The following is a 24,666-nucleotide window of genomic DNA, read 5'->3' on the forward strand; positions in this document are numbered from 1 at the left end:
GGGATGCTCAAAACTCTAAGGGTGGGATTCAGCTGCCTAAACATAGATGTCTCATGTCACTGTAAACATGCAAGGTATATGAGTCTTTTGCATGGGGCTAACATGGGCTCCATCAGGCCTTCTGGAGCAGTGGTTAAAGACCAGCAGGTACCCTATGGTGTCTAAAATGACACTGGATGCCTATGATTATGTAGCCGAATCCTACCATAAGGCCTTAATTCAGTTGCTCAAACAGACATCTAGTGCCATTCTGGCAGGCAGCTGAGACATCTATGTTGGGCTGGCAGATGTAACAAAGGACTTTAAAAGTCGTGATGTTCTGGAGTGGCAGTTATAGACTAGGCAGAGGGCCTACACTGAATCTTGGTGTGCAGGCAATTTAATCAAACCCCAAATGTCCATCTGCTAGATGGGAGGTATTAACATTTAATATTGGGAAATACTTGTCATACTCTAATAATCCATTTGAGTTATCACAATTAAGCAATAGAATATGTAACAATGTATAAGACCCATAAAAAGTATAAAGAACTTCTTTAAAGTTTCAATTACAAGTAGATTTTAGTTTCTAAAAACATATTTTTGCTCTCTTTGAAAAAGTAGTTGTAATAGTTTATGAAGAACCTGAGTCTGAATACGTGGGAGATTTATTTTTCACAGTCATATGTAGATGTTCACCCTAAGGGAAGATAACTGAGTTAATAAGGAAAGAAAGAGAAAGAATGCTTTAAAAAGTATTCTTTCTATCCTACGGTCCTAAGCAAGAAAGAGAGAATTTTAGAACTCCTTAGCTTTGATTTTTCTGCATGTTACAGAGGTAAGTATTATGTAATGTTTCTAGAACTCTATCTCTATTGTCAGCAGTTATTAGTACAAGTTTGTGTGTTTTAGTACATAGTGGTGGTAAAATAAATTAGTGCTCTACCTACACAACAGGCTACAAACAGAGAAAAAAACAATAAGATTCTTAAATGTCTTTTTTATATATACCTGAAGTCAACACTGATTCCATGTCTAGTCTATTAACATAAGAATAAAATCATTTAGCTTGGAACTGGCAAATGAATAAAGTCTGCTGATCATGAGAAGAGTAAAAATCATATGGGTATATCTCTCTTAGCTGTTCTCTGTGGTGAGTGGAAAAGCATACAGGAAAAGTTTTCCCCTTATGGTACAAACAGAAGATGGAGCCTACTAATCCAGCAGAAGTATGTGAATCCCTACCTGATCCATGGAGAGGCAGAGAATAATGCATAAAAATGTAGGATTTCACTGTAACATCTTCTATGATTCTTTTGAAGTTGAATTAGTAGGCACCCGCTTAATTGCAGTAGTCCCTGTTTCCCTTCTTCCATTTCTTCTTCTTCTTAATAAGAGGGAGAAGTATACAAGTAAATGCTATTGATCATAGGGCAAAATTATGTCCAACGATAAGATAATACAAAAAGAATTTTTTCTTTAGAATTGTTTAGTAGTTGAAGTAACATTGGGCAACTGGACATGTTTTGGCTACTTGTTTAATGTTATTTTTATTTCCTTCTGCTGACAGCAAGCACATGTATTTTATAGCTGACACACACAAAAAAGAAGTATTTTTGTGCATAAGTCTTGAACTAATTGACTGATAGTGGCAGAGTTTCACTGCATTCAATTGGCAGATGTTTTTCAGTCCCTGTGAATAAGCTCAGCAAGTAGAAAAAGAATAGCAGAAAAATATATTGGTCCAGATTCTTACCCAATAATAAAATATGAGATCAGGAGTAACTCACAGTTAAGGGACAACTACCTGATATTTACTGCTCATTAGAAATGTTTCCCTGTGGAATTAATACAGATCAACAGTGTGCTGTAAATGCAACCCTTAGCTTTTCTCTAACTTTCCTATATACTGAAACGCCTGGCTGAATTCAGTGGTATAACTGTTATAATTGAAATTAGAATCAGAATCAGAACAAGAATCCAAATCCTTAACCCTGCACACCCCTGTTTTTACATTGGTTTCTTTTCTTTTCCAGAGGCATACATGAGTTGAATGGTTTGTGCTATTTTTGATCATGTATTTTCTCTTTGCACCTGTCCTTCCTAAACTTATTATAAGTTTCAACTGTAGTGCCATGAGGGAAAATCCCAGAAGAGGCTCTTCAATTTTATTTGCTTCAGTTGTTACTTGAGATGAGCAGTTTCTATTAATACTACTGCTATTTCCATTGATATTGGTGCTTTGCCCAGTGTCTCTGGAATATGATCTATTAACAGCCTGCAAAAAAGCAGCCTCAGCACTGCCTGCCAATCTTAGCCAAAAATCATATTACAATGTAATAATGTTTTATTACCATACTGATAGTTCTTTAAATTATTAATAGTTGATTTCTTACAGGTATTGGAATACTTACTACTCTGCCCTTGTCTGTGTCCAAAATGGTGTTTTATTTAAGGAATCTCAATAATTTTGCTAGATCACTGGTTTAGCCATAGATATTTTGTAAGAAGTATAGTGTTAATAGGAGTTACATATGAAGGTGTGTTATTAACAGGCTTGTTTATCTGTATTTCATAGAACACTTGAAGACACTATATGATCACTGGCTGAAGAAAGAATTTAAGTATTAGGTCTTCAGCTATCCAAGAATATGTCTGGAAAACAAAATAAAGGTGTGATTGTAGTGGGTCAGACCTATCCATTCTGTGTTGAATCTACCACAGGTAGAAAACAGTAGAGATGTGCTAGCACAAGAAGAGTAATAACTGTCCTAAATCTTTTGGTAATCCTGGTTATTGAGATTACTGCAATGAAATCACTATTTTGATTACGTAAAACAGGAAGAAGAGCTTGCAGTATTTGAACTTCACACTGGTACTTTTTCCTACCATGCATAGCAAAACTTTTGGCTTCCTAGTCCAAGATCATTCTGAATTCTGCTTCTACCTGCCATTTGAATAAAGAAGGAGTAGGAATATAAGACAGGATTTAGCTGGACCCCTTTTAAGTCAAGTTGCATTGAACGCTGTTGCCCACCTGATATTATTCTGCCACCATTATTCTTATGGTGGTGGTGGCGGGGAAACCCTTTTTTCTAATACCTGTAGAAGTGTCTGAGCCCTTGCATGTTTTACTGAAGTCAAAAGGTGTATTACTATTTGACTGATCTTTTCCAGCTAGACCTTCAGCTTCTTTAATTCACTGACCAAATATCAAGAGGTGTCATTCAACTGATTGTCAGTTATTCCACTGCATTGTTTTTATAGTGTATTTAGTACTCAGAATACAATACGGCCAACTGCTAGCGATTTGTTACTGGTGGATCTGGAGATAAGCTAGTACAGACATTCTTCAAGGGCTTTTTGATTATCCACTCTTATCCAGCCTTCATCTTCAGATGACTAACTCAGCATTGTATATAGTTTCTCATTAGAATGGCTTTGCCCATTCAGGTATGATTTTCTCTTACGTCCTTCATTAAGGCAACAGCATCTTAATGGAATAATAACTGCACTTTCAGTAACACGCTTTTACTGAGAATATATATGCTAACTAAAAAACTATGCACTGGAGGAGGGTAATAAAGTGGTGACTTCTGCCTACTCACTTACCACCTGCTTTTTCCCTTACTTTAATTTCTGTTCCTTCTGCTCTATTTCATGACAAATAATGCATTTTCTATAAGTTCAATCATTCTGCCACCCACTTATCCACCCTCTCTTTCACAACTTTAAAAAAAGGAAAATACATGTTTTATAGCTGATTTGCTTTGCAATTATATTGCATTGAGTTTTGCAAATGTTATATGATAACATTCAGATAGTATAGTGATGTCGAATAGAGATGCCTCTGTAGTTATTCTCCAAACAGATTTTTTTCTGTGACATTTAAAGCCAAAAATGCTAATCTTTACTTTGAATTACATTATTTTTCCTGCACTTGAAGGTAAATATTCTTAATCTTTTATTTCTATTTAATATTTCTGAAAATATTAACCCTTAATTTTGCTTTTTTGCGGGATCTTGTACTCTTCATTATCAGTCTCTTCTTTTTTGACTGGTACATGAGTTTTTCAGTGAGTCACATTTTGGAATGAGTCATGTGCATATAAACACTCAGTCCTTGATTCAGGGAGACACATAAGCCTGTGATTAACATGAAAAATCCCATTAACTTAATTGGAACTATTCATGTGCTTAAACTTCAAGACTCAAAACAAGTTGCCAAATTCATGCTTTTTGCACTGCCTACATTTATGTATATCCATCCTACATACTAACTTAGGTCAAATCTACTGTGCCTGTGGGAAGCAAAGGCATCCCTAGAAATATACTTAATTTCTGTTGCATGGTGTCCTTGAACTCTGTATCCTTGCTGGGTTGAATTCCCTCACAGGACTTTACCCTTCAAAATGCTAAGTTCTTTTTCCTTGGACTAGCAAAGCATTTAAAGCAAACACTTGATATTAAGTATGCAAGTGGTCTGATTTGTAAGTATTGATTACTCACTCAAAGCTAGGCAAGTGCTTAACAGCCATGTTCATTTTACTTAATGGTATATACTTGTGCTGTCTGCTTGAGCTGTTGTTGAAAAGGAGGAGAAATGCATCTGTAAGGCAATTCAATGCTCTGTCCCAAACACATATCTTAGGATGCAGTAGATAGATAAGTTATTCTGTGAACTATATTTCCATAGATTAAAGACAGAGCCTAAACAATTAGCTCAGATTAAATGCTAAATTTTTAAACAGTTCAGATTGAAAAGAATGATGTTTAAGTGTCTTTATAAATCAGGACAATGCTTGGAACATTGCAGCTTCAAGCAGCTAATACTTCATCCAGTTAATTTCATGCTGAAAAAACCCTCAGTATACACTTCCCAAGATACCTAAAAATGGAAATACTATAGACTCCATCTACTACATCATTCTTAACTAATATCGCTTATTATAGTTAAATTATAATTACTAAAAGCACTTAATATTCCATTCTCTGCAAATTTTCAGTTTAAATTCTTAAATTTTCTACCATTTGAAAATCTTCTGTAATGTATTTCTTCATCCACATCAAAAATTAAAAGTTTAGAAAATAGTTAAGATTCCTACTGAAATACATTCAGATATCTTTTGCTTTGCATTTAATAGTATGTATATACAAATATATGTATATACATATAATCTTCATAATAGTAGTATAGAGATGAACTAGTATAGAAATAGTATAAAGATGAAATATTGTTCATACAAAGATAACCACATTCAGTTCATAAGCTTTTACCTCTAGTGAAAAATACATAGCCAAGTCCAGCCTTTGTATTAATACATGACTCTCTATTGAATAGCTCTTTTTTCTTTTATGGTTATTTTTTACCAAATGAAAGATTACCTTCTGTCTTGAAAAATAATAATTCATTTACAGATGGAAGAAAAGGCATCTTTTGTAGCTTATGGCTGATAGTTCCTAATTAATTGATAGCTTTTTCATTTTTTTTAAATCGTAAAACTTTTGTCATATCATATCGTTCCTATTATAAGAGCAGTACACAGGATCAGAAGTGTCTTGTCATTATTTATGTTATATGCACGGATTAAAAGATTAAAATGTATGGTCCTGTTGTGAATCACATTAAGATGTAGTCATGCATTTTACAATCTTATTTTTCATTTTTGCCTTATTTAGTGTATATCTTAAAACTAACTAATGATTCCATGTTGTACTTTTGTATTACTTGTCATCTAATGCTACAGTATATTTACTGCTTACTATCAAGTCCTGCTCTGAAGAGGGAATGATTAATTTCTGGCATGTTCATCATGATAGGGGTCTGTAGCACTTGCCCACTGAATTGCAGACTGTGCTTGAGTTCAAAGCATTTGAGTGCTTCAGGCAAATACGTTTTTGCAGAGTCCTAATGAGAAAATACTTCCATGCTCAGCTTGGCCGATGTACAGTGGTGTGGAGGTCAGGATTCTCTCTATTTGGGACTGCTAGAGCTTGTTTTTTCAGAGCCTCATATACCACTGAAAATGGTCACAGAATATCTCATGCTGATTTCTGATGTAGCCCAGCACTTCTGAAAACTGGCCTTCAAGATTTCAATATAGCCAGAAAATGAGGAACACAGACTTAGTGACCATCTCTGAAAAGTTTAAATGACATGCCTAGCATCGCACAGGGACAGTGGCAGAGGCAGATACTGAATATACTTCTCCAGCGTTCAGCTGCTTTAAGTACAAGGGCACCCTTGTTTTTCTGGCATTCCCTCGCTGAATGCAGAAGGTGCAGTCAAACTCTACCCACGCTCATGGCGAGGATATGGTGAAAGAGAAGTCAACTAGGAGCGTATTTGCTGAGGCCTGATGGCCACTGCTGCCTCTGGCAGCTGGGAAGAACAGCTGCAGGCCTGCAATGTAAGGAGGAGGACAAGATAGTGGTGATGGCAAATGGAAAAACGCCAAGCAGGCAGAAGGGTGCCTTGGGGGAGGTGGGAAAGGTGTGCCCAGGCCACCAAAACGTTTCACGCTTGTTCCACCTGTAAGAAATGATGTATATGTTGTAAATGAATGTCGTTCATGTCAGAATCCTTGCTGAATCCTAGAAGTGTACATGAGGTTAATGTAGGGATCCTGCTGTGGAAAAATATTAAGTGATCGTGCTGTATTTCATGCCCAAATCCTGCTTGTTTCCCTTCGGCAGTCATCAGACTGTTTTCTCCTCCGTGTGGCCTGGGCACCAGCAGGGGGAGCACTGAGAGCAGAAAACTATCCCAGCTCTTGATTTCCTTGTCTGTCGTCTTAACTACCACAGCAGCTGGGAACAGCAAAGGCAGAAAACAACCTGTTCAGCATTATTTGTAGTGGATATTAAGAAACGCTCTCCCCTTTTATTAGTTCCTTACTCAATATAATGTAAAATTAGACTAATAAAGTTTTTTTCTTTAATTTTTATTTCACAACATAATTAAATACCTTTGGGGCCAGGCAAAGCACTGGTAAAAGCATGCCTCTATAATCCTGTGGGTAGGATCATATGAAATATTTGCACGGTCCTATGACTGTCAAATTATTTGCTCAGATGAAACCTCCTATTGACTTAATTGTTCCAGACTGAGTGGTATTAGTAAGCCTATTGGACATCTGGTTGCTTTCTGCCTTCCGTAGCCAGAATGATGCCTTCCAGAGGAAAGGTTGATTTCAGCTTTGTTGCTACATTTCTGAGAGGTGAGATAAAGGAATGTAAAATTACTGAATATTTTAAAATAATCCTACAGTCCAAGCTTGTGTTTAAAGGACAAAGAGTTCTGCATGCCTGGCAATCCATAACTTCAGCACAGTAACTGTGGTAATAATCACAGTAGAGTGTTTGCTTATTTTTCTTAATATGTGATATGCTGTAATGTTAACAAAAAGTTAACATTAGTGTCCAAAACTATGATGCAATATCAAATGGTAAAAGTCCTAGTATTTTGTATCTTTGACAGTTTTTTCTGCTGCTATCTTGTTCTAGTGGATACTGACTGAAAGAGTATTTGCCGTGCTTCTGCAAATGGATGAGAATTATGCTAAAACAGAGTTACAATAAGTAAATAAAGAGTGTGATGTTTCACTTTAGATTTCACTTGACTAAACAGAAAAGTCTCCTCTCGCTCCTAAAATCGGGGGATTAAATCACATTTTGTCCAGCAAAGGCTGCTGCAAATGTCGAGCCAAAAGCAGAGACCAATTTTCATTAAAAACTGAGAAAAAAACAGAGAATAAAAGGAAATAAGAAGTTTTATAGGATTTATTGTATTCATGAAGAAAACTTGTCTAGATAATGAGTTCCTGTGGCACTTACGAAATTGTTGTGATCTATATTAAGGAAGGCCAAAGCTTTGGATGTTTTATACATGGCATAAAGCTTCCTGAGCTATGAACTTTGTAGCTCTTGAGTAACAGTTAAGATTAATGGTGCTCTCCTTTTCCTGTTGACTTTTAAGAGCAGAACAGACTTTCACTGCTTTTTTCCTACATATTCTTTGTCCTGTCTGTTGCTGAGTATTAGCTTTTCTCTTAGATTGGGAGAGAGATGTCAAGCTGTGATAACCAATCTGATTTACATAAATATACCAGGTGAACAGAGAGCCTGTTTACAGGATAAAGCATGTTTCAGTCTGAAGTTTCCTACTGGACAAATTCTGCCTTTTGTGCAGATGGGGACATAAAAATGAAGACTTCCATGCCTAAATTTTCAAAGACTTAGTCTAAATGCACATCAGCTATGAAAATCAGAAATGACCTGTTGGGCCCAGTGAAGTCAAAAGGAAGCTTGCCACCATCGTAATGGTCCAACGACCTTACTCTTGATCTTACTAGTCTCTCACTGCTATATTATTAGTCTCTTTTATTATTAGTTCTATTTTACATACAAAGAAATTGTATTATTAGTCTTTTACTGCTATAAGCAATTTTTAATACTTATTTCAGTGTTCCAGTAAAAATCATAACTAAGTCTTTTATTAAATCTTTTATTCTGTGCCGATCTCTTGTGATTTCCCTACCAGTTATTCTTTTTTGCAAATCATGTATAATATCTTCTAAGGTTTTCCATCTGTTTTGAAGATATGTGGTGCTGACACTTACGCTTTTTTTAGCTTAGACAGGGTTGACCTTTTTGAAGCTTAGTATTACAGTTTATGTTGACATCACCATTTCTTAATGTAAAATTCAATTGATTTAGCAACTATGATCTAGGTGGTATTTTCTAACTACTTTTGCTGTTTCTTTTTGGGTAAACACTGGCATGTATAAGAGGTTTTCAATTGTGTCTATTTTTTTTTTGGTGACAGAAGAGATCTCTTCCTCTCTCTTTATTTATTTCCTTTTTATGAGGAGGGGGCGTAAATAACTTATGTTTCACTAAACCTCTCCCCAGGAAGCTATCACAAGGCTTCCCAGCAGCATACAAAGAATTAGATTTTGGTGTCCAAAGGATGTTGAAGGAGGCAAAATTAAATTTTACCACAGAGCAGAAAAATGAGGGAGTTGTGAGAAAGGAATGAAGTCTAGGGGATGACAGCAGGAAATTGGGTGGTCTGGGCAGGAGTTTCAGGGGCTTGTGTGACAGTCTTGAGTGGATGTCTTGTAGGTCTCTCTGTATCTCATCCTTCTGCCCCAGCTGCCCTCATTTCCCTAGGATATGCAAACACAGTCTATTCCATTTGGGGGACTTCTGATACTCCTTTCCCTCATGCAACTATTAACTCCTTCCCTTCTGTTTGCAACTGCTGCTGTCTTTTGCTGCAGCTACTCCTGCATATCCCTTTGTGCCTGTCATCTGGTAACACCTGGGCTTCTGGCAGTGGGGGTGGGTGAGAAAGCTGTTAGTGATAGTTGCTGCTTGTCCCCTTCACATATGTTTGTCCTAATGTGTCTTTTTCAGTGCTTTAGCAATAGCAGAAACAGAAATCTGGGCAAGAAGATGACAGAAATCAGCCATTCAGTATGAAAGATCCAAGCCTAATCTGCAGTAGTCTGTATATTAGTGTGCATCACGCCATCCATACCTGGATAGCCTAGTTGCTTAAGAATACTAGTCAATTTATTCTAAACAGCTGTCTAATGAGCTTTGACATCCGTTTGTCCTTTTCTGCAGGATCAGGAGATCTGACTACACAATAGCCTCCATTTCTTCTCATTCATGCTGATGGCACTAATTTAAATTCTCATGATCCCCAGTCTATTTAAGGCTGTTTATATACATTACATATAAATAATATATCTCTCTCTCATACTGCTTATGTGTATTTTTCTGTTGTGCAATAGTATTTTAGCTATGATATTTTCTAATCTGTTTCTGGAATGGCTAAATACTCATAAGTTCTCCCTTTAATGATTCAAATGTATCCATTTTCATTAATCATCCTCCTTTAGTTGTGTTAACAAATTTTCTCTGACAGTGTGTGTGTAGTTTTTACTTTTAGAAGGTGCATTGACTAGCCTTTTTTCTATGACTTTCATCTTCATTCATTTATATTGGCTTCTCAGGCCACAGTTGGGTGTGTTATGTTAGCACTGCTGCAGTACTTTGCTTTTTGCTCCAGGGGGCAAGAAGCTCTTTATTCTGTGGTACAACAATTCTGAGATTTAAAATATAAACGTAGGGCAAACACGACGGAAGATGGTATCATAAATAGATTGGAAAGACCCGTAGTCTGTTTCTTTTGTCTACGCAAATGTATAACAATAATATTCCTTCACGACCCACACTCGGCAGAGTTAACCCAGCCCTGTTAATAATCCATGTAAGAATACTGGTTGCTATGACAACACATTCCGTGGTACTACTTGACTGTCAAAATAACCTCATGAAATATCACGCTAAGAATGTTTTAGAAATTGATGTTTAAAATAAAAAGTAAATAAATCCACATAAAAGCTTTAAAAGATGGGGCTAGCTTTATCATGTCCGTAACAAGGGAGCCAACATTTTCTGAACAAGGAGAATCAGACTACTGAAGACAGACATACTGTATTTCTCATCTTTGGTGAGCGAGCTGTAGTAGGATTTAGAAGTATTTACTCTTCTTGAGTTGTGTTGGTATGGCCATACGTGCATAAGAAGTTAGCATATGGGTCAAAGGTTAAATGACCCTCAGATGTTAGAGAATTTTAGTTAGCACCTGTCTGTGCTGCACCTTCGCTTTGCTTCTATTACCAGGACCCGTCAGTTTGTGCTCAGCTTCTGAACTGCTGCTGCTTCTGCTGTTTCTTTCCACCCTGTTTTTCCCTTCAACACTGCGTTCCCTTTCTTGCAGCAGACTCCACTCATTTCTTTATTTCATTGGTTAAAATAACCTGCAGTTAAGTGGTTATGTTTTACATGGGCCTCATAGCTGTGCTTTGGAGTTGGTGTTACCATCAGATTAGTAGCTGTGGTCAGCCGTTGTTGCGAACAGCCTTGTCGGTCACACAAAAATCCATCCACTTCTGAAAGATTATTTAAGACAAACAGGCATTCCTGAAGTTAACATTTACTATTTGAATATCAGGTAGGCTGCAAAACCAAATACCTGGCAGGCTAGAACAGCTATTACGTATTCCAGTTAAAATATGGACAAAGTAATTATCTGTGGCATAGAATTCAGATGGGACTAAAACTTGCAATTTACTGTTGTTATAACTTTCTTTTTAACATGAGATTCCTAAAATCATTCATCACTGCTTTATGTCTTCTCCTCCTTTTCTTTCTGAAATCAATAAAAGTTGCCACTGAAATTCATTCAGTTGGGGTCGGACTATCCCGTGTAGCAAAATAACATACATATATAAATGGAAAGTGGTCACTCTTTCTGTTTCTGCCTATCATAGAATATCAGAATACTTTTTAAAACAAAAATAAGGTTTATTCCCTTATCACTGAGGCCAGTTTGGGAGCTTTAGTGCTCAGAACTGAAAGACTTTTTCTAGAACCTTCCATCCATTCTAGCTGAGGTGATAATGTAGGACAGGTCATTTTTAAATAAAATATTTGCCATACAAAGTAAGCTAACATGTTTGTTATTGCTAAATTCAAGTAAAAAATGAAATCTCAAATTTTGATTGAATGTATCTTTTTTCTGCAAAAATCTCAGGCTGATCCAAGCAAAGGTAGTACAGTTTTATTTTTGCTTTCTGAATGCATTAGGTGACTGTTAAAGCAAGACCCCCTTAGCTTATATTATTTCCTTTGAGGGACAGTAAATTTCATTAAAAACATTAGTTTTCATTCTCTCTGGGCTATCCTAAACTTAATAAAGTTAAAGCAAGTTTTAAAGTAAAATAATGTAAAGTAATATGAACTAGAAGTTGCCAGTTATCTGGTAATGAAGAAAATAAGTATATTTCTGAATATATATTATTATGTTCATTCATATTTAAAGTATAATTGCAGGTAACTCAACATACGCCTTCCTTAGAAAGTACTATTTTCATACAAGAGATTAACAGTTGAGCAGTTGCTGCACTGCATTAAAACAGCAGTTTATCTTTTGGCATTTATAAATGTGATTTTTTTCAGTTCATCTCTTCATTAAGTAAAATGTTTCTTTATCACTGTGTTTAATTTGAAAGTACTGCTTCTTTATGCACAGAGGCCTTCTTCAACACTTCTGTCACCGAGAGAGGAAGAAGAAGATGATGCAGGTGAAAATACTTGTGGACCTTCAGGTTTATGGGAGGCATTAACACCTTGTAATGGATGCAGGAACCTCGGATTCCCCATTCTTGCACAGGTATATGTTTACCTTTTCATCATAAAAATTATTGACTAGGATAGCTTCTGTCTCTTCTCTGTCTTATCTGTTAGTTACAGTCATTCCTAGTCTTTTCTTATTGACTTCAAAAATGTTATCTTCGGTCTTTATTTTAATTTCAAAATCCTGTTTTAAAATTATATGTTGGGATTCAGTCATCCAGTTGTAATATTCATCCAGCTGAGTTTAATACTGAGACGGTTTCATGTTTATTACCGCCATTTTAGACAGACAGTTTTTATGTTGTGTAGTGTTTCCTTCTGATTCAGGCTGGAATGAAATTTTGCAGTCCTGTAGTTTCCTTTGGGATATGTGCTCTATTTGTGACCAACTTCTAATTAATATAATGACATCTCAGCTACTTTCTTTATAGAATTAATTGAGGACATCATGCATAACTCTCTCAACTGATGTAACAATATAGCCTAAGACTTCTCTTCGAAGATTATGTAAGTTAAAAAAAAGTCCCCAAACATTTTCAAATGCTCATGATACTACAGAGAAAAATAAATAAAAATAGGTAATATACTTGCATCTAAAGCCCAATAATTCTTGGAGCAGATTAGGTTGCAGTATCTACCAAGACATGCCAACAGCTGTGTCCTGAACAAGTGGTATCGTATTGCTACAGAACAGGATGATACTTATTGCTGCTTCTGGGTCCCCCTTGTTCTCTCTCTCTGCTATATTTTAGCTCTCTCATTTCTGTTATATCTTTCCTGCTTTTTTCTTGTAGCATTGAATGTAGGCCTGCCAAATTTCTTTTTAGAAATGACTGTTTTTTCAGTTGCATCCTTACTTGGCACTGCATTTAAATAGCTTTGGTCAGATTCTTGTGTACCAGATTGAAATTACATATCCTGTCTCATCACCCTTTATACAGTGTTGCTTTCATACTGTGACTGTACGTTTTATTCCCTTTGGTCCAGTGGGACTTGCACCTGTTTGAAGTCAATGCTAAAGCTTCCACTGCAGTCAATGAAAACAGGATATGGCAACTAATGTACTTGAATAACAATGAGCACTGCCCTATCTTTTTATAAGCAGCTTTTGTATTTCTTTCCCATTTCAGTAGCCGATTTCTACTTAATACTATCTATCATTTTAGACAGTTGGCAAGGTACAGTGCTGTAGGAGTTATCTGGATTTATAATAAGAGCACACTAGCTTCTAACTCCTCACTTTTAAAAATTTGTTTCAAAAATATTTCTTAAATGGTTATGGTTTAATTACTTGTTAAACTTTCCAAAGATGAACATATGTGACATTTGAAGTGATTTCATAATTAAAAAATATATATTTTCCTTGGCTCTTTTTAATGTAAGATATGTGCAAAGAGTGTTATGATATTGAGGAATGCATTTGTAAAATAGAATAAAGTTAGCTTCATTGGTTGGAATCTCTTATAATGAGAGGTTCATTTCAAAAAAGATGTAAGTTTTAAGATAGTGACTCCTGAATTACTTTGATTCTTTGTTTTTAAATTTTAAGCTCAACTTTATGATAACTCAGCTTTCATACTCTAAGAAATAACAAGATTTTTAATTATGGATACAAAACAAAGAGTATATATACACTGTTCTTTCATGAAATGACAAAATGCCTTTGTAGATTGGTTCTCTCCGTAAAAATTGAAGATGGAGATAGATAATTCTTTTTCCCCTGCTTTTCTTTCTCAAGGAAGAAAAGAAAGAAATTACATAGTGAAAATTCTCCAAATTATAAAGGGGTGAGTTCAGTTAAAAAAATGTATTTGCCATTGCTGTTTTCAATCTTTCAGGCTATTAGGTAATCCGTTGTATCTATCACATTTACTTCAGATGCAGCAGAGAACATTTTTTTCTAAGGGAACTAGAACACAAATTATTAACCTCAGTCTAAGACCAATATCTTGAATTGGCCTGACAAGTTATTATATATACAATCTGCTCCAGTATTTTTTAGGTAAAGGTATGAAAAGATATGTTTCTGATATGACATATGTCAGTCCACTAACATGTCAGAAAATGCAGATTTTATCATGAAGAAAAAATGAAATAAGGGTATTTGATATCATGTCTTAAAAGTCATACTCTTCTAGAGAGCCCAAAATTGGGAAAACAGTCTGTCAGTTACTCTTGAACACCAACCACTATTTCACTTTTCCAGTTCTTGTCTAATTACAAGTAGATTTTATAGTTATATAAATATACTATGTTTGAACATCAAAGGAGAATAAGCATGAAAATTGATTTGTGGTTTATATACACAGTGAGGGATATGATGGTAAATAAGAAAGCGAATTTTAGGTAAGATGATGACAGTGTCTATCTATGACCCAATGAACTAACGGTATTTAATATGCCAGAGCAGTTGATCTCCATGACAAATTTGATTTCTTTATTGTAGTTATGGAAAAGAGGTTGGCTGGATATACTTCTGAACATGCAGTATCTAATTTCTGTCTGTACTGTGCCTGTTAATGTCATTTTATAAAGGGCTATACACTAAGACCTGTGTAAGTTGTTCTACAAGTATCATTTAAAACTTATCACAGTAGTAATACAGGTATTTTCAGAAGTGACATAAGCATCTCTCTTTCACAGTCTCACAAGCAGTAAAGTCCTAGAAGAGCTTGACAGAAAATCTTTTACATATCTTGTAAAAATTTCAGGGTTTTAGGTTGCCCAGTTTGACATCAGAATGAAGCTGACAAACAGATTCATCCACCCCCAAACTAATCAAAAGTCAGATAGCAAGGATACCCAGGTGGATTTAAGGAGACTGAAATTCAAATGCTTTTTCTTAGTTTAGCAGAGAGGGAATTCCATTTGTACTTTTAGGATGTTCCAGGTTCCAGGTTAATGTGTGGCTGTTGGTTTTCTGAAATGAACCTTTCTTTTCGAGCAGAAATTCCATCCTTTCCAAAACTGGTATGCACATTTCTGTGAAACATGTTGACTTTCATGAACAGGTATTTTATGTCTAAAAAACCTTTTTTAGGAAATTCCCAATTGTGTATACTCTGGCTCTCAGTCAATACAAGAGAAAAACCTTTGCACCACCTGTATAACTGAATAACTATCTTTTACAGATTCCAGAATTTCAAATAATCTTAAATAGAAGAAAATAGAATAAAAAACTTTTTGAAAGCTTTCAAAGATGTAAAAAACAAAAGTTCTATATATTCTGGTTCCACAGCACTCTAAAATTCTAGCATCACAGGCTTTGTTGGAAACTGTTTACTTTGCAGTGACATGTCTGTTAAACTGAGACAAAACTTTTATAAATGGTATGATGGTACTAGACCCTCTCCCATGGATCTCTAGTCCTTGTAAAATCTTTGCAGTATCCACCAAGATTTTTAATGCTTTAATAGTTGCATTTCTTAGCCATCACAAAAATATGCTGCTAATGAGCATTCTTCTGGGCAAGAACGGGAATAAAAGAATATGGTATTTCATATACAGTTTTCTTTCAGAGTAGCCACAGAAGTAGGAGCTAAGTGACCAAGCATAATATTTAGTTGGAGAGATCTTGCTACGCCATGTAGGTGAGTATTGGAAAGAAAACTGAGATACGATCCTACTAAAATATTTTTGAGCAATGCCTGCTAATGATATACAGCTGGAAGCAATGGAGTGTCATCATTATTGGCCATCAAGAACTTGAGCATAAGTTTATAAGAGAGTGATAATTCAGCTAAATATAGAATAGAAAAGTTTAGAGGTTGAAGTATTGTAACCAAGCTAACAGGTATGTAAGCAGTTAGGAGCATCTCCAAAGAAACATAGGCTACCAACCACTACAGAGTTCGACAGATAATTGGGTTGGCAGTAATGCTTTGTTTATGCTGCAGCTGAAGGATTGATTGCAGTGCAGATAGCACTGAAGAATGTAGGAACAGAGACTTCAGCACAGTGACCGAATTGGCTACAAGCCTTCTGAGATTGCTAGCCATAGAATCAGATTGTTAGACTGTACCAGCACACTGTCATCTGCCGTTTTTTTATATTGTAGTGATAGCTACAATATAACTATAAGTATAGAGCTACAGCCTAGCTTGCAGTCAGACCTTCAATTATTGACTAAATGTGCCACAGGTCCTGTTTCTCAACCTGTGGCACTTCCATTGTGGGAATGAGATTGACTCCTCTGAAATACAACCTCCAACTAACTTTTCTTCCCTAGCCCAAACTGCAACAAGTTCCTCATCCTAATCTGCTTCTTTCTGATTCATTTCTCCAGGCTGATCTGTGTCTTACTGTTCTCTTGTTTTCGTTCAGGCACTTTGCCGCATTGCCTTTGTTTAGTAAGTGAACAGAGATAAGTGTCCTCACAAAGGCAAGAACAGCAAATTTAGGTTGAGGCAGGATTCATCCCTTTGACTTTTAGGTAAAAGGAGTCTGAATTCTGGTCCCTGCTCTATGTTTGTGTATGTTTACAACAGTTTACATAGAGTGTCCTAAGCAGAAGACTACAGAGTTATGGTCATTTTGGGGTGCTTCCTTTTCATCTAGTCTAACTCATACTGAAATCTTTTCAGCATAGCAACAGAGCTTCAAGAAGGTTTGAACATACTGCCATATCAGAACAGCCTATAATCTAATAGTAGATATGAGCCGTGGATGTGAATCTCTAAAACAGGAGGAAACTGAACCTTGATCACATCTCCAGTGAGTGCTCATGTATTATTTTCTGCAAGACAGGCACGTCTACCAGCTTAGTTTAAAACAAACAAGCAAACAAACAAACAAACATAGCTAGACGTTTCTTCTATACTCTGGAGGAAGCCTCCTCCCGTAGGTGTCTGAGGCATTTTCTGAGGACAAGAAGATCTACTGGATCACAAATCCCCAGGGAAGGCAGAGGGCCTCTCTCTGGGCAGTGTATTTTGGGCACAAGGGTTCAAGCGCCTTTGGGTCTACCTTATTTTAACATAAACTAACATTCAGGAAAACATTTAAGAGAACTTTGAGGCATGCTGGAATAGAAAAGCTGGCTGCAAACTATGCCTTATCAAAGGCAAAGTTTGGGTTTTCTTGTATGTGTATAGATGAGCTAGACACTCATGAAGTTCTACCCTTTAGTAGAGAAACATTCAGTGCATACTAGTCAAAAAAGAAAATGGAATAAAAACTACAAAGTTTCATATATTTGGAATATGCTGCTTTATTCAAAGGAAAAATGTTTATTATGTAACTGTTGCCAGGGAGCAGTGAGGGCCGGCTCCTCCCTGTGGGCCAGGGAGCCAGGAGCCGAAAGGGGCCTCTCTAGCCAGGGCCCTGTTCCACCACCCCTAGTGATGGAGCAGGGCAGGCCCTGGGTGTTGCAGCCAGGTTCAACGAAGAGTCCAGATTATCAGGCAAGTTCATGGTGATAAGGCAGGTCCAACTTCAAGCTGAGAAGTCAGTCTGCAGGTCGGAGTCAGAATTAGGTCTGGTAAGGTTAACCAGGGCCAGAAACAGTCCAGTGATCACCAGACTGGTCTACAGTGATGAGACAGGTCCAAAGTCAAACCAGGAAGTCAATCCGCAGGTCAGGGTCCAGATCAGTGGAGTCCATGGCCAGGCAGGGGCACAGCTGTGGCTGAGCTGGACACCAGCACTCTTACAACTTAACTCAGAAAGGGACTGAAGGCCCGGGGCTGAGCTCAAATGGGACTCCTGGGCCCATTGGAGGCACTGGGTGAGGGTAGACAGGGCCATTACAGCCTATTAGTGAACTCAGGCCCCTGACAGATATTGATATAATTGATAAAATACATAAACTAGAAGCTGAATTGAAATTTGATTGTTATTTGACCTGCGTTGCAGAATAGAAGAATAAGGCCAAGAAAGAACTCTCTTTCTGGTGTACTAGAGTGCTTTGCATGTGCTTCATACAAAGGTGCTCCATATATGTGTATAAACATATTTAATCTGCTTTTACAGCTGTATTTCTTGGCTGACATTTGAATAGAGAGAGTACTCCACCAGAGGGTCCTTTCTTGAAGATTCACAATACAGTGTGCTGCAAGAGCAAAGAGGATTTGTAAAAGCCCATGTTTGTGTGTTTTTTTAATGGTTTAGCTGCGCCCTACCAGAATACTGGCATTACACTTGTAACAGTAGAGTTTGGGCTAGAAAGAACGCTGTGCATGTTAGTCTACTCCTGGCTCTCATTCTACCTTATGGGGAATACAGAGCTTTAACTTCTGGAATCTTATTACATTTAAATGTGAAATAGACATTAAGCTGCTCAAGTGTGGTGGTAATGGTACTGGAATACCTCAGCCATGTTCCCGTAAGGACTTTTTATAGCAGCAACCTAAAAGAGTGAGCAAGGGATAGCTCCTCTCTCTCCTAGTTTGCCCAAGCATAGATTTTAGGAAAGTAGCAAGAAGCAATTTGAGCAAAGCCCAATTTAGAAAGGGCATTTATATGTTTTATTGTTTGGTTAAGGGGTGTTTGTGTTCTTTGGTTTGGATATGTCAGTAAGAAAATTGTTTCTTGATCTTAATTTATTCTGCAGTGTAGATCAGTATACTATTCAGCTTCTTATATATGTATTTTACCAAGTTTATCAGTACCCACATACTAAAACATTTCTTTGGAATAAAGCAGCATACTCCAAACATATGAAATGCTGTAATTTTTGTTACATTTTCTTCTGCTAAGGGGCAAAACTTGTAGAGCCTGATGTACACAGAGAAATACAGGGCTGTCTGGCATGTCAGAGAGATGGGTAGTGCAGAGCCCAATGTGATCATAGCAGTATTATCAGTTTAAAGCAAGCAGTCTGCACATCTTAATCTTGACAGCCATGCCAGCGTGTTCTGCTAATAATTGCAACATCAAATAATTGTGGGATAAGGTAGTTTTAGGTATGTTCCATTTGGGAAGCTGAGAGATCAGCTTGACTGCATTATGTATTAAGTGCTGTATGTATAACTTAGAAGTCCTGACAGTTATTCTCTGCATTTGGCATGACAGCCAACCAGGAACGCCAAATTTTTCCAACTATTACCACATAAGAATAATATCTGTAAAGAGAAGAGTACATTTGCTATTGAAAAACTGAACTTCAATTTAAAAGCCATAAGGTACTTCTGAATTCATCATAAATCTTCATGTTACCGGCTACCTAGAAGCATAGCTATTTTGAAAAAATATATAGACATATATATATAGACATAAGACAAAATATATAGACATATAGACAAAATATATAGACAGATATGGAAAGTTTACTTAAATATTTAAGTAAGAACTTTGTTGCTAACTTAATGTCAGATTTACATCTTTTTAGGAGCAATGAAGTTTTGGGAGATCTTCACAGTTACAGCATTGATCCATATTCTGGTTATAGAACTCCTGGATTTCTAGAAATAAGAACACTTGCAACTTTGCCACAGGTTTTCCTGCAGAAGTGAAATTGGCTAAAGTGTTTGAATAAGTTGTACCCAAAAACTTCTGTCATCCCTCACTTTACTGACAACTTCATCTCTCAGTGCATTCAGTAGAAGTGCGTTTCAAATTGGACTGATAAAGAAACATATCCAGCTCATGTTTACTCAGCATTGAAGTTCACCAACACTAGAAAGTCTTGTAGCACTATCTAACTTATATGTTACAGAGCAGGAAACCTGTTATCATGTTTGGTGAATTTTATAGTTAAAGTCATCACCAGAAACATTCTCAGGATGTAAGTGCTGTAAAGTAAATGTTAAGTTCAAGTAGAGTGAGTGATTGAGTACTGACAGTGTTATTATTACAACTGAGTTTCTTGGATTGACATCATATTGCTGCACCACTGAAAATTCAGCAGCCTGACCCCATCACTTGTACTGCTAAGGTACGAAAAAAGAGAGAATCTGGATTGGGGTTTTATAACTCTTTCCTGTCTCGAGTGCTGGCAAACTAACCCAAATTTAACAAAGTGATGCCTAATATACACCTTTGTTCTTTGACATACACTATTCTTTGTATATCTAGTTGTTACTATCTAGATCAAGATTTCATTCTATTCTCTGAAAGTCCCAATGCCATCTCTCTTTCTTACTGAACAGTGACCAACACCAACTTCCTCCACAGACCCTGAAATCATCACCTGGAAATAATTTCTGGCTTTTTTTTCCCCTGCATCTACATGCCAGTTCCTGGCTAAAATATACCTGATTCTTCCTGCATGACATCTTATAACTAGTCTTTTCTCTGTTAACTCAGAGTTAAAATTTTTATTCATGTATTCATTATCTTCTGTCTTTTCTGTAATCTTCCTTTCTGTGTTGGCAGATTTCATCTTCTTAAGCTTGTTCCAAATGTAGCTGCAAAAAAAAAATGATTCTGCTTCTGTACTTTAACATTGTTGTATCACTGCTTACTTGTCTAGTAGCTTCACCTTTTCTATTGTAGGAAGCACATATCCAAGTCTTTTAAGACTTTTTATGGCATCTACTCATCATACTTCATAGGCTATTGGCCCACTTATCCCCCCCCCCCAAATGTTACACAAATAATATCTGACTTAATTATCCATCTATCTTGACACTGCTTAAAGATAGGTTTGTTGAATGGATGCAGGAAGGTCAAATCTTTGACATGCGAAGTATAATTTCTACAGGGAGTAATCTAAAAGCAGATAGGGAGAGAGCTTTAAGATTTGAAGACAGAATACATGAAGATTTTTTTTTACCCTAATTACTTGTTTTCTTGCAAATATTGTAATTCAAATCTGAATTTAGTAAATAAATAGTGTTTTTTTGCTTTTTTACATTAACCTGGTGTCAATATGTAAATAATTATAATCATAATAAGTGTAAGAATATATGATCTTTGAAAAGTAAGATGATCTTTATCACATTTTATTTGCAATCACTAGTGTACAGCACAGAATTCCAGTACATGTTTTCCAAAGTGTGCAGAGGGTGATTTGCATGGACTAGTTTGATAGGTAATGTTATAGAGATGGTGGAGAGAGAATTATCTTCCAGGGACAATTATTAGCCAGGAAAACTATTTGGTGTATAGTGTACCTGAAATATGAATATTCAGAATAAGACTGTTTCATAATTTATAATATTTTCCCATAATTTCTACCCTTTTGTGAAAAATATGATTAAATTATTTTTTTTCTTCCTAATTTACTAAATTGAGTGATGAGTTTATTTAAATGGGGTTGGTGTGGAAAGCTATATTACCCATAAAATTTTTGTTTCTGTTAAACTCTTGATTTAGTGTTGACTCTTTTGCAGTAAGCTGAAGTTTTATTGGTAATTTCAGGAACATGCCACCTACACACTGAAGCAGCTACTGAAAAGTGTGATATGTATTCTGCCTAGAAAGAATCAGCAATCAGCAGGTGATGATTATACCCTGCTGAACAGTGATGGGAAATAAGTATATTGAAAAAATTGTGGCTTATTTTAGTTCTATGCTACATTTTTTTGATTTTATATTAAGGAATAAAGGCATTTTGTTCTTGCGTGTAGTATGTAACTTCTTAATTTCTAATATGACTTTCCAGTTGCCCATGATTTCAGATGTCCTGTGGCATATGCATTTCTACTGTACTAATATTACAATTTAGGTACCACTAGACAGATATGTAATGTAACCAGAGAGGTTGTAGAGTATTGATCTATGGATATTTTCATTATTGACTGGACAAGGCCTAGAGCAACCTAAGCTAATGGTGAAGAAAGCTATGCTTTGACTAAAAGGTTGGACTACATGACTTCCAAAGCTCTCTTCCATATAATTCTATGTAAAAATCTGTGTTATAATTCTATATAAAGATAAAGACTTGTGAGCTCAAATGAGCTTACTTCTTTAAAATTTTAGAAATAACTGTTTTCTTCAGTTTTGTGAATTACTGTTTGTCAAAGAATGGCTATCATTGGCCGGGGTGAGTAAATCTGGGTCCATTGTTGGTCCATGTTGCCTCTGGGTATGATCATGAAACAGCAAAATTATATGGGATGAGGCTGAGAAAGAAGAGACGTGTGAAACAATACTGGAGCTATTATGTCAGAAATCATCTGAAGTATTGATTACCATACTGTTTTTTGAGATAGACTTGAATAACTGTTAAAGATATTCAAATTCATGTACAAATTAATGCTGAACTGGACATTGCCACATTCCTAACTGAGATATGGCACACTGATCAACTGAGAAGATCTTAAATACTATAATTTTTTTTTTTTTTTGCTTTGTGGTTTGCAATTTAGCGTTAACCAGAATTAGACATTTTCAGGGAATGTTTTTGCTTTCAGTACTGAATTTGAATTGCACAGAAAATAGATAGCAATAATGCATAGCAAATATCTTAGTACATGGAAGTTCAACTTTGCAATAAAAACTCATGCTTGAACTTCAGCTGCTTCATAACAGAAATATTAAAACAGTCTGTTGAAAATTGAAAACTTGCTGAGAAGATCCTGGTTAATCTGACCAAATTGGGCTTACTGTTCAATATTACATTTTTGTGAAAAAAAGCCATCATATATACTTTGTTGTTCCTAAGACGGTATGGGAGGAAAAGATCTTATGGACAAGGAGGCTGGTATTTTAGGTATTTGGAGTAAAGAGATCAGTTCGTTGCTGATATCTGGGCACTGAGACTAATAAAGGGATTAGTCATTAAGTCATACTATGATAAGGTAGCAGCTCTTGAGCATATAACTATTAAGGGCTATTTTAAGGCACTTGGACATTTTGGGAATTTTAAGAGCCTAGCAGCTTTTTTCCTCTTTTTTTTTTTTTTTTTTTGGTACAAATATATCTCACAGCCACTGACAGACTAACACTGAAAACTGTGAGGGAATTTTTTTCTTCAGGAGTTTTTAGTAATAAAGGAATTCATGGCTTCACAGAACAGTGAGAGTAAATCCCTGGAGAAGTCTGTAAAATTGATAGAACCTCATTTTTCCCTGGACCTGACTTACAACTGAGTATTTAAAAAGAACCCTCTTGTAGTCTGTAATGGTGAATCTTTTCCTACTGTACAAAAGAAATTGCTTGCCTAGGGTTTACTGCTATGTCTGGCTGTTATATTTCACTGAAAACTGTTTTTATCACCAGTACCCATTATATTGAGGCTGAAAGGGACATAAGCCCTGATTCAACAAATTATATAAGCATACTTAAGCATAAGCATTAATGTGCTTAATCCCATTTGGACTTCCATACACCCAAAACTTTATCAGGAGAAACTCATTTATCAACAAAAATGCAAATCTAATCTAAGGCTGAGTTTCATAAAATCTGAAACTGATTGTTATTATTTTTCCCACTATTAATCATTCCATCACTATAAATCAAAGTTAGTATGAATTCATAAATTAGAAGTCAAAGAAAATGAAATTGAAGTCAAGAGTGCTCCATATTTGAAATATTGAAGGGAAGTATGTGAGACTACATCACTGTATATTTTCGTGGTAAGTAAGGTATGTTGGATCTGTTTATTGATAGAAAATGTGATCTGCCAGTTCTAGCCAAGTAAGTCTTTTGACTTTAAGGCTTCTACTGATTGCTTGAAAGGCATTGCAGCTGGGAAATGAGGATTGCCATGTTTTATGTTTTTCTAGCTAGGATGGTGATAATTATTTATATTGTCATAGAATGTAAATGTTCTATTCACTTTCCAAGCACAGGAAGAGTAATCAGTCCTGGCCCATAAAATCCTTACAATAATGAATAGAAATAACAATAATACTAATCTAGAGAATAGTTGTTGTGTTACTTCAGACAAAAGGGGAGATAGCTTTTTTTAAAAACATGTTATAAATGTGTCTTCCTATAACCAGAACAACTCACCAGGCATTTTGCAGGGTTTTTCAACATAAAGTATTTAAGTGTGAATACACTGAGGTAAATTAATAAACTGATAGTAATAAAGTGACTCTTTGTATTATTTCAGAGGGTGACTGTAATTTTATAACATTCTAATTTTTCATTCTCCACATTTTATCCTGTGAAAAAGAAAAGAGAAAATAAAATCTTTCAACAAGACTAAGTCCCATTTAATCCTACCTAATTCAGAATTTAGAAAAATTTAGGTGCATAAATATCATATACTGTTTTAAACTGCCTAATCCTCTAACCACCTACAGCCCACTAGCTTCTTCTCTAGTCAGCTTTAATGTTTGACAGATACTTAAACTTAAGTTCTGTACACACATAAGTCTTTTTGAATAAACTGTTGTAATCCAGTTATATGTGGAGAGATGCCTGAATTCTGCCTAATTCTAATTGGTTTCATATAGTTATTGCTTTTCCATTGTGATGAATAAATACTGACAGCAGAAAGTTCTTTCAGAAACCCACCTGAGTGCTTGTGCTCCCTGTGTCAACGGGAAAGTGTAGACATCTCTGAAGATGTACAGTTCATTGCTCTTTTATGTTGAACAGGAAGCCACTGGAAGCCAGCCAGTATGAGATTTGAAGTAGAGG

The 24,666-nt window shown here is 36.0% G+C and overlaps 1 protein-coding gene across 1 annotated transcript in view; it reads left to right on the forward strand.

Annotated features, from left to right (window-relative positions):
• Positions 1-24,666, forward strand: part of LOC112975826 (ankyrin repeat and sterile alpha motif domain-containing protein 1B-like) — a gene marked incomplete at its 3' end in the record, with an annotated part of 178,553 nt that overhangs the window by 93,507 nt on the left and 60,380 nt on the right. Inside the window, exon 9 of the mRNA XM_026086400.1 lies at positions 12,089-12,229. Coding sequence (XP_025942185.1) covers positions 12,089-12,229 — 141 coding nt within the window. The remainder of the gene's footprint in view (positions 1-12,088; positions 12,230-24,666) is intronic.

This window comes from Apteryx rowi, unplaced genomic scaffold, assembly GCF_003343035.1.
Source record: "Apteryx rowi isolate R43461 unplaced genomic scaffold, aptRow1 scaffold_691, whole genome shotgun sequence".
NCBI lineage: Eukaryota > Metazoa > Chordata > Aves > Apterygiformes > Apterygidae > Apteryx > Apteryx rowi.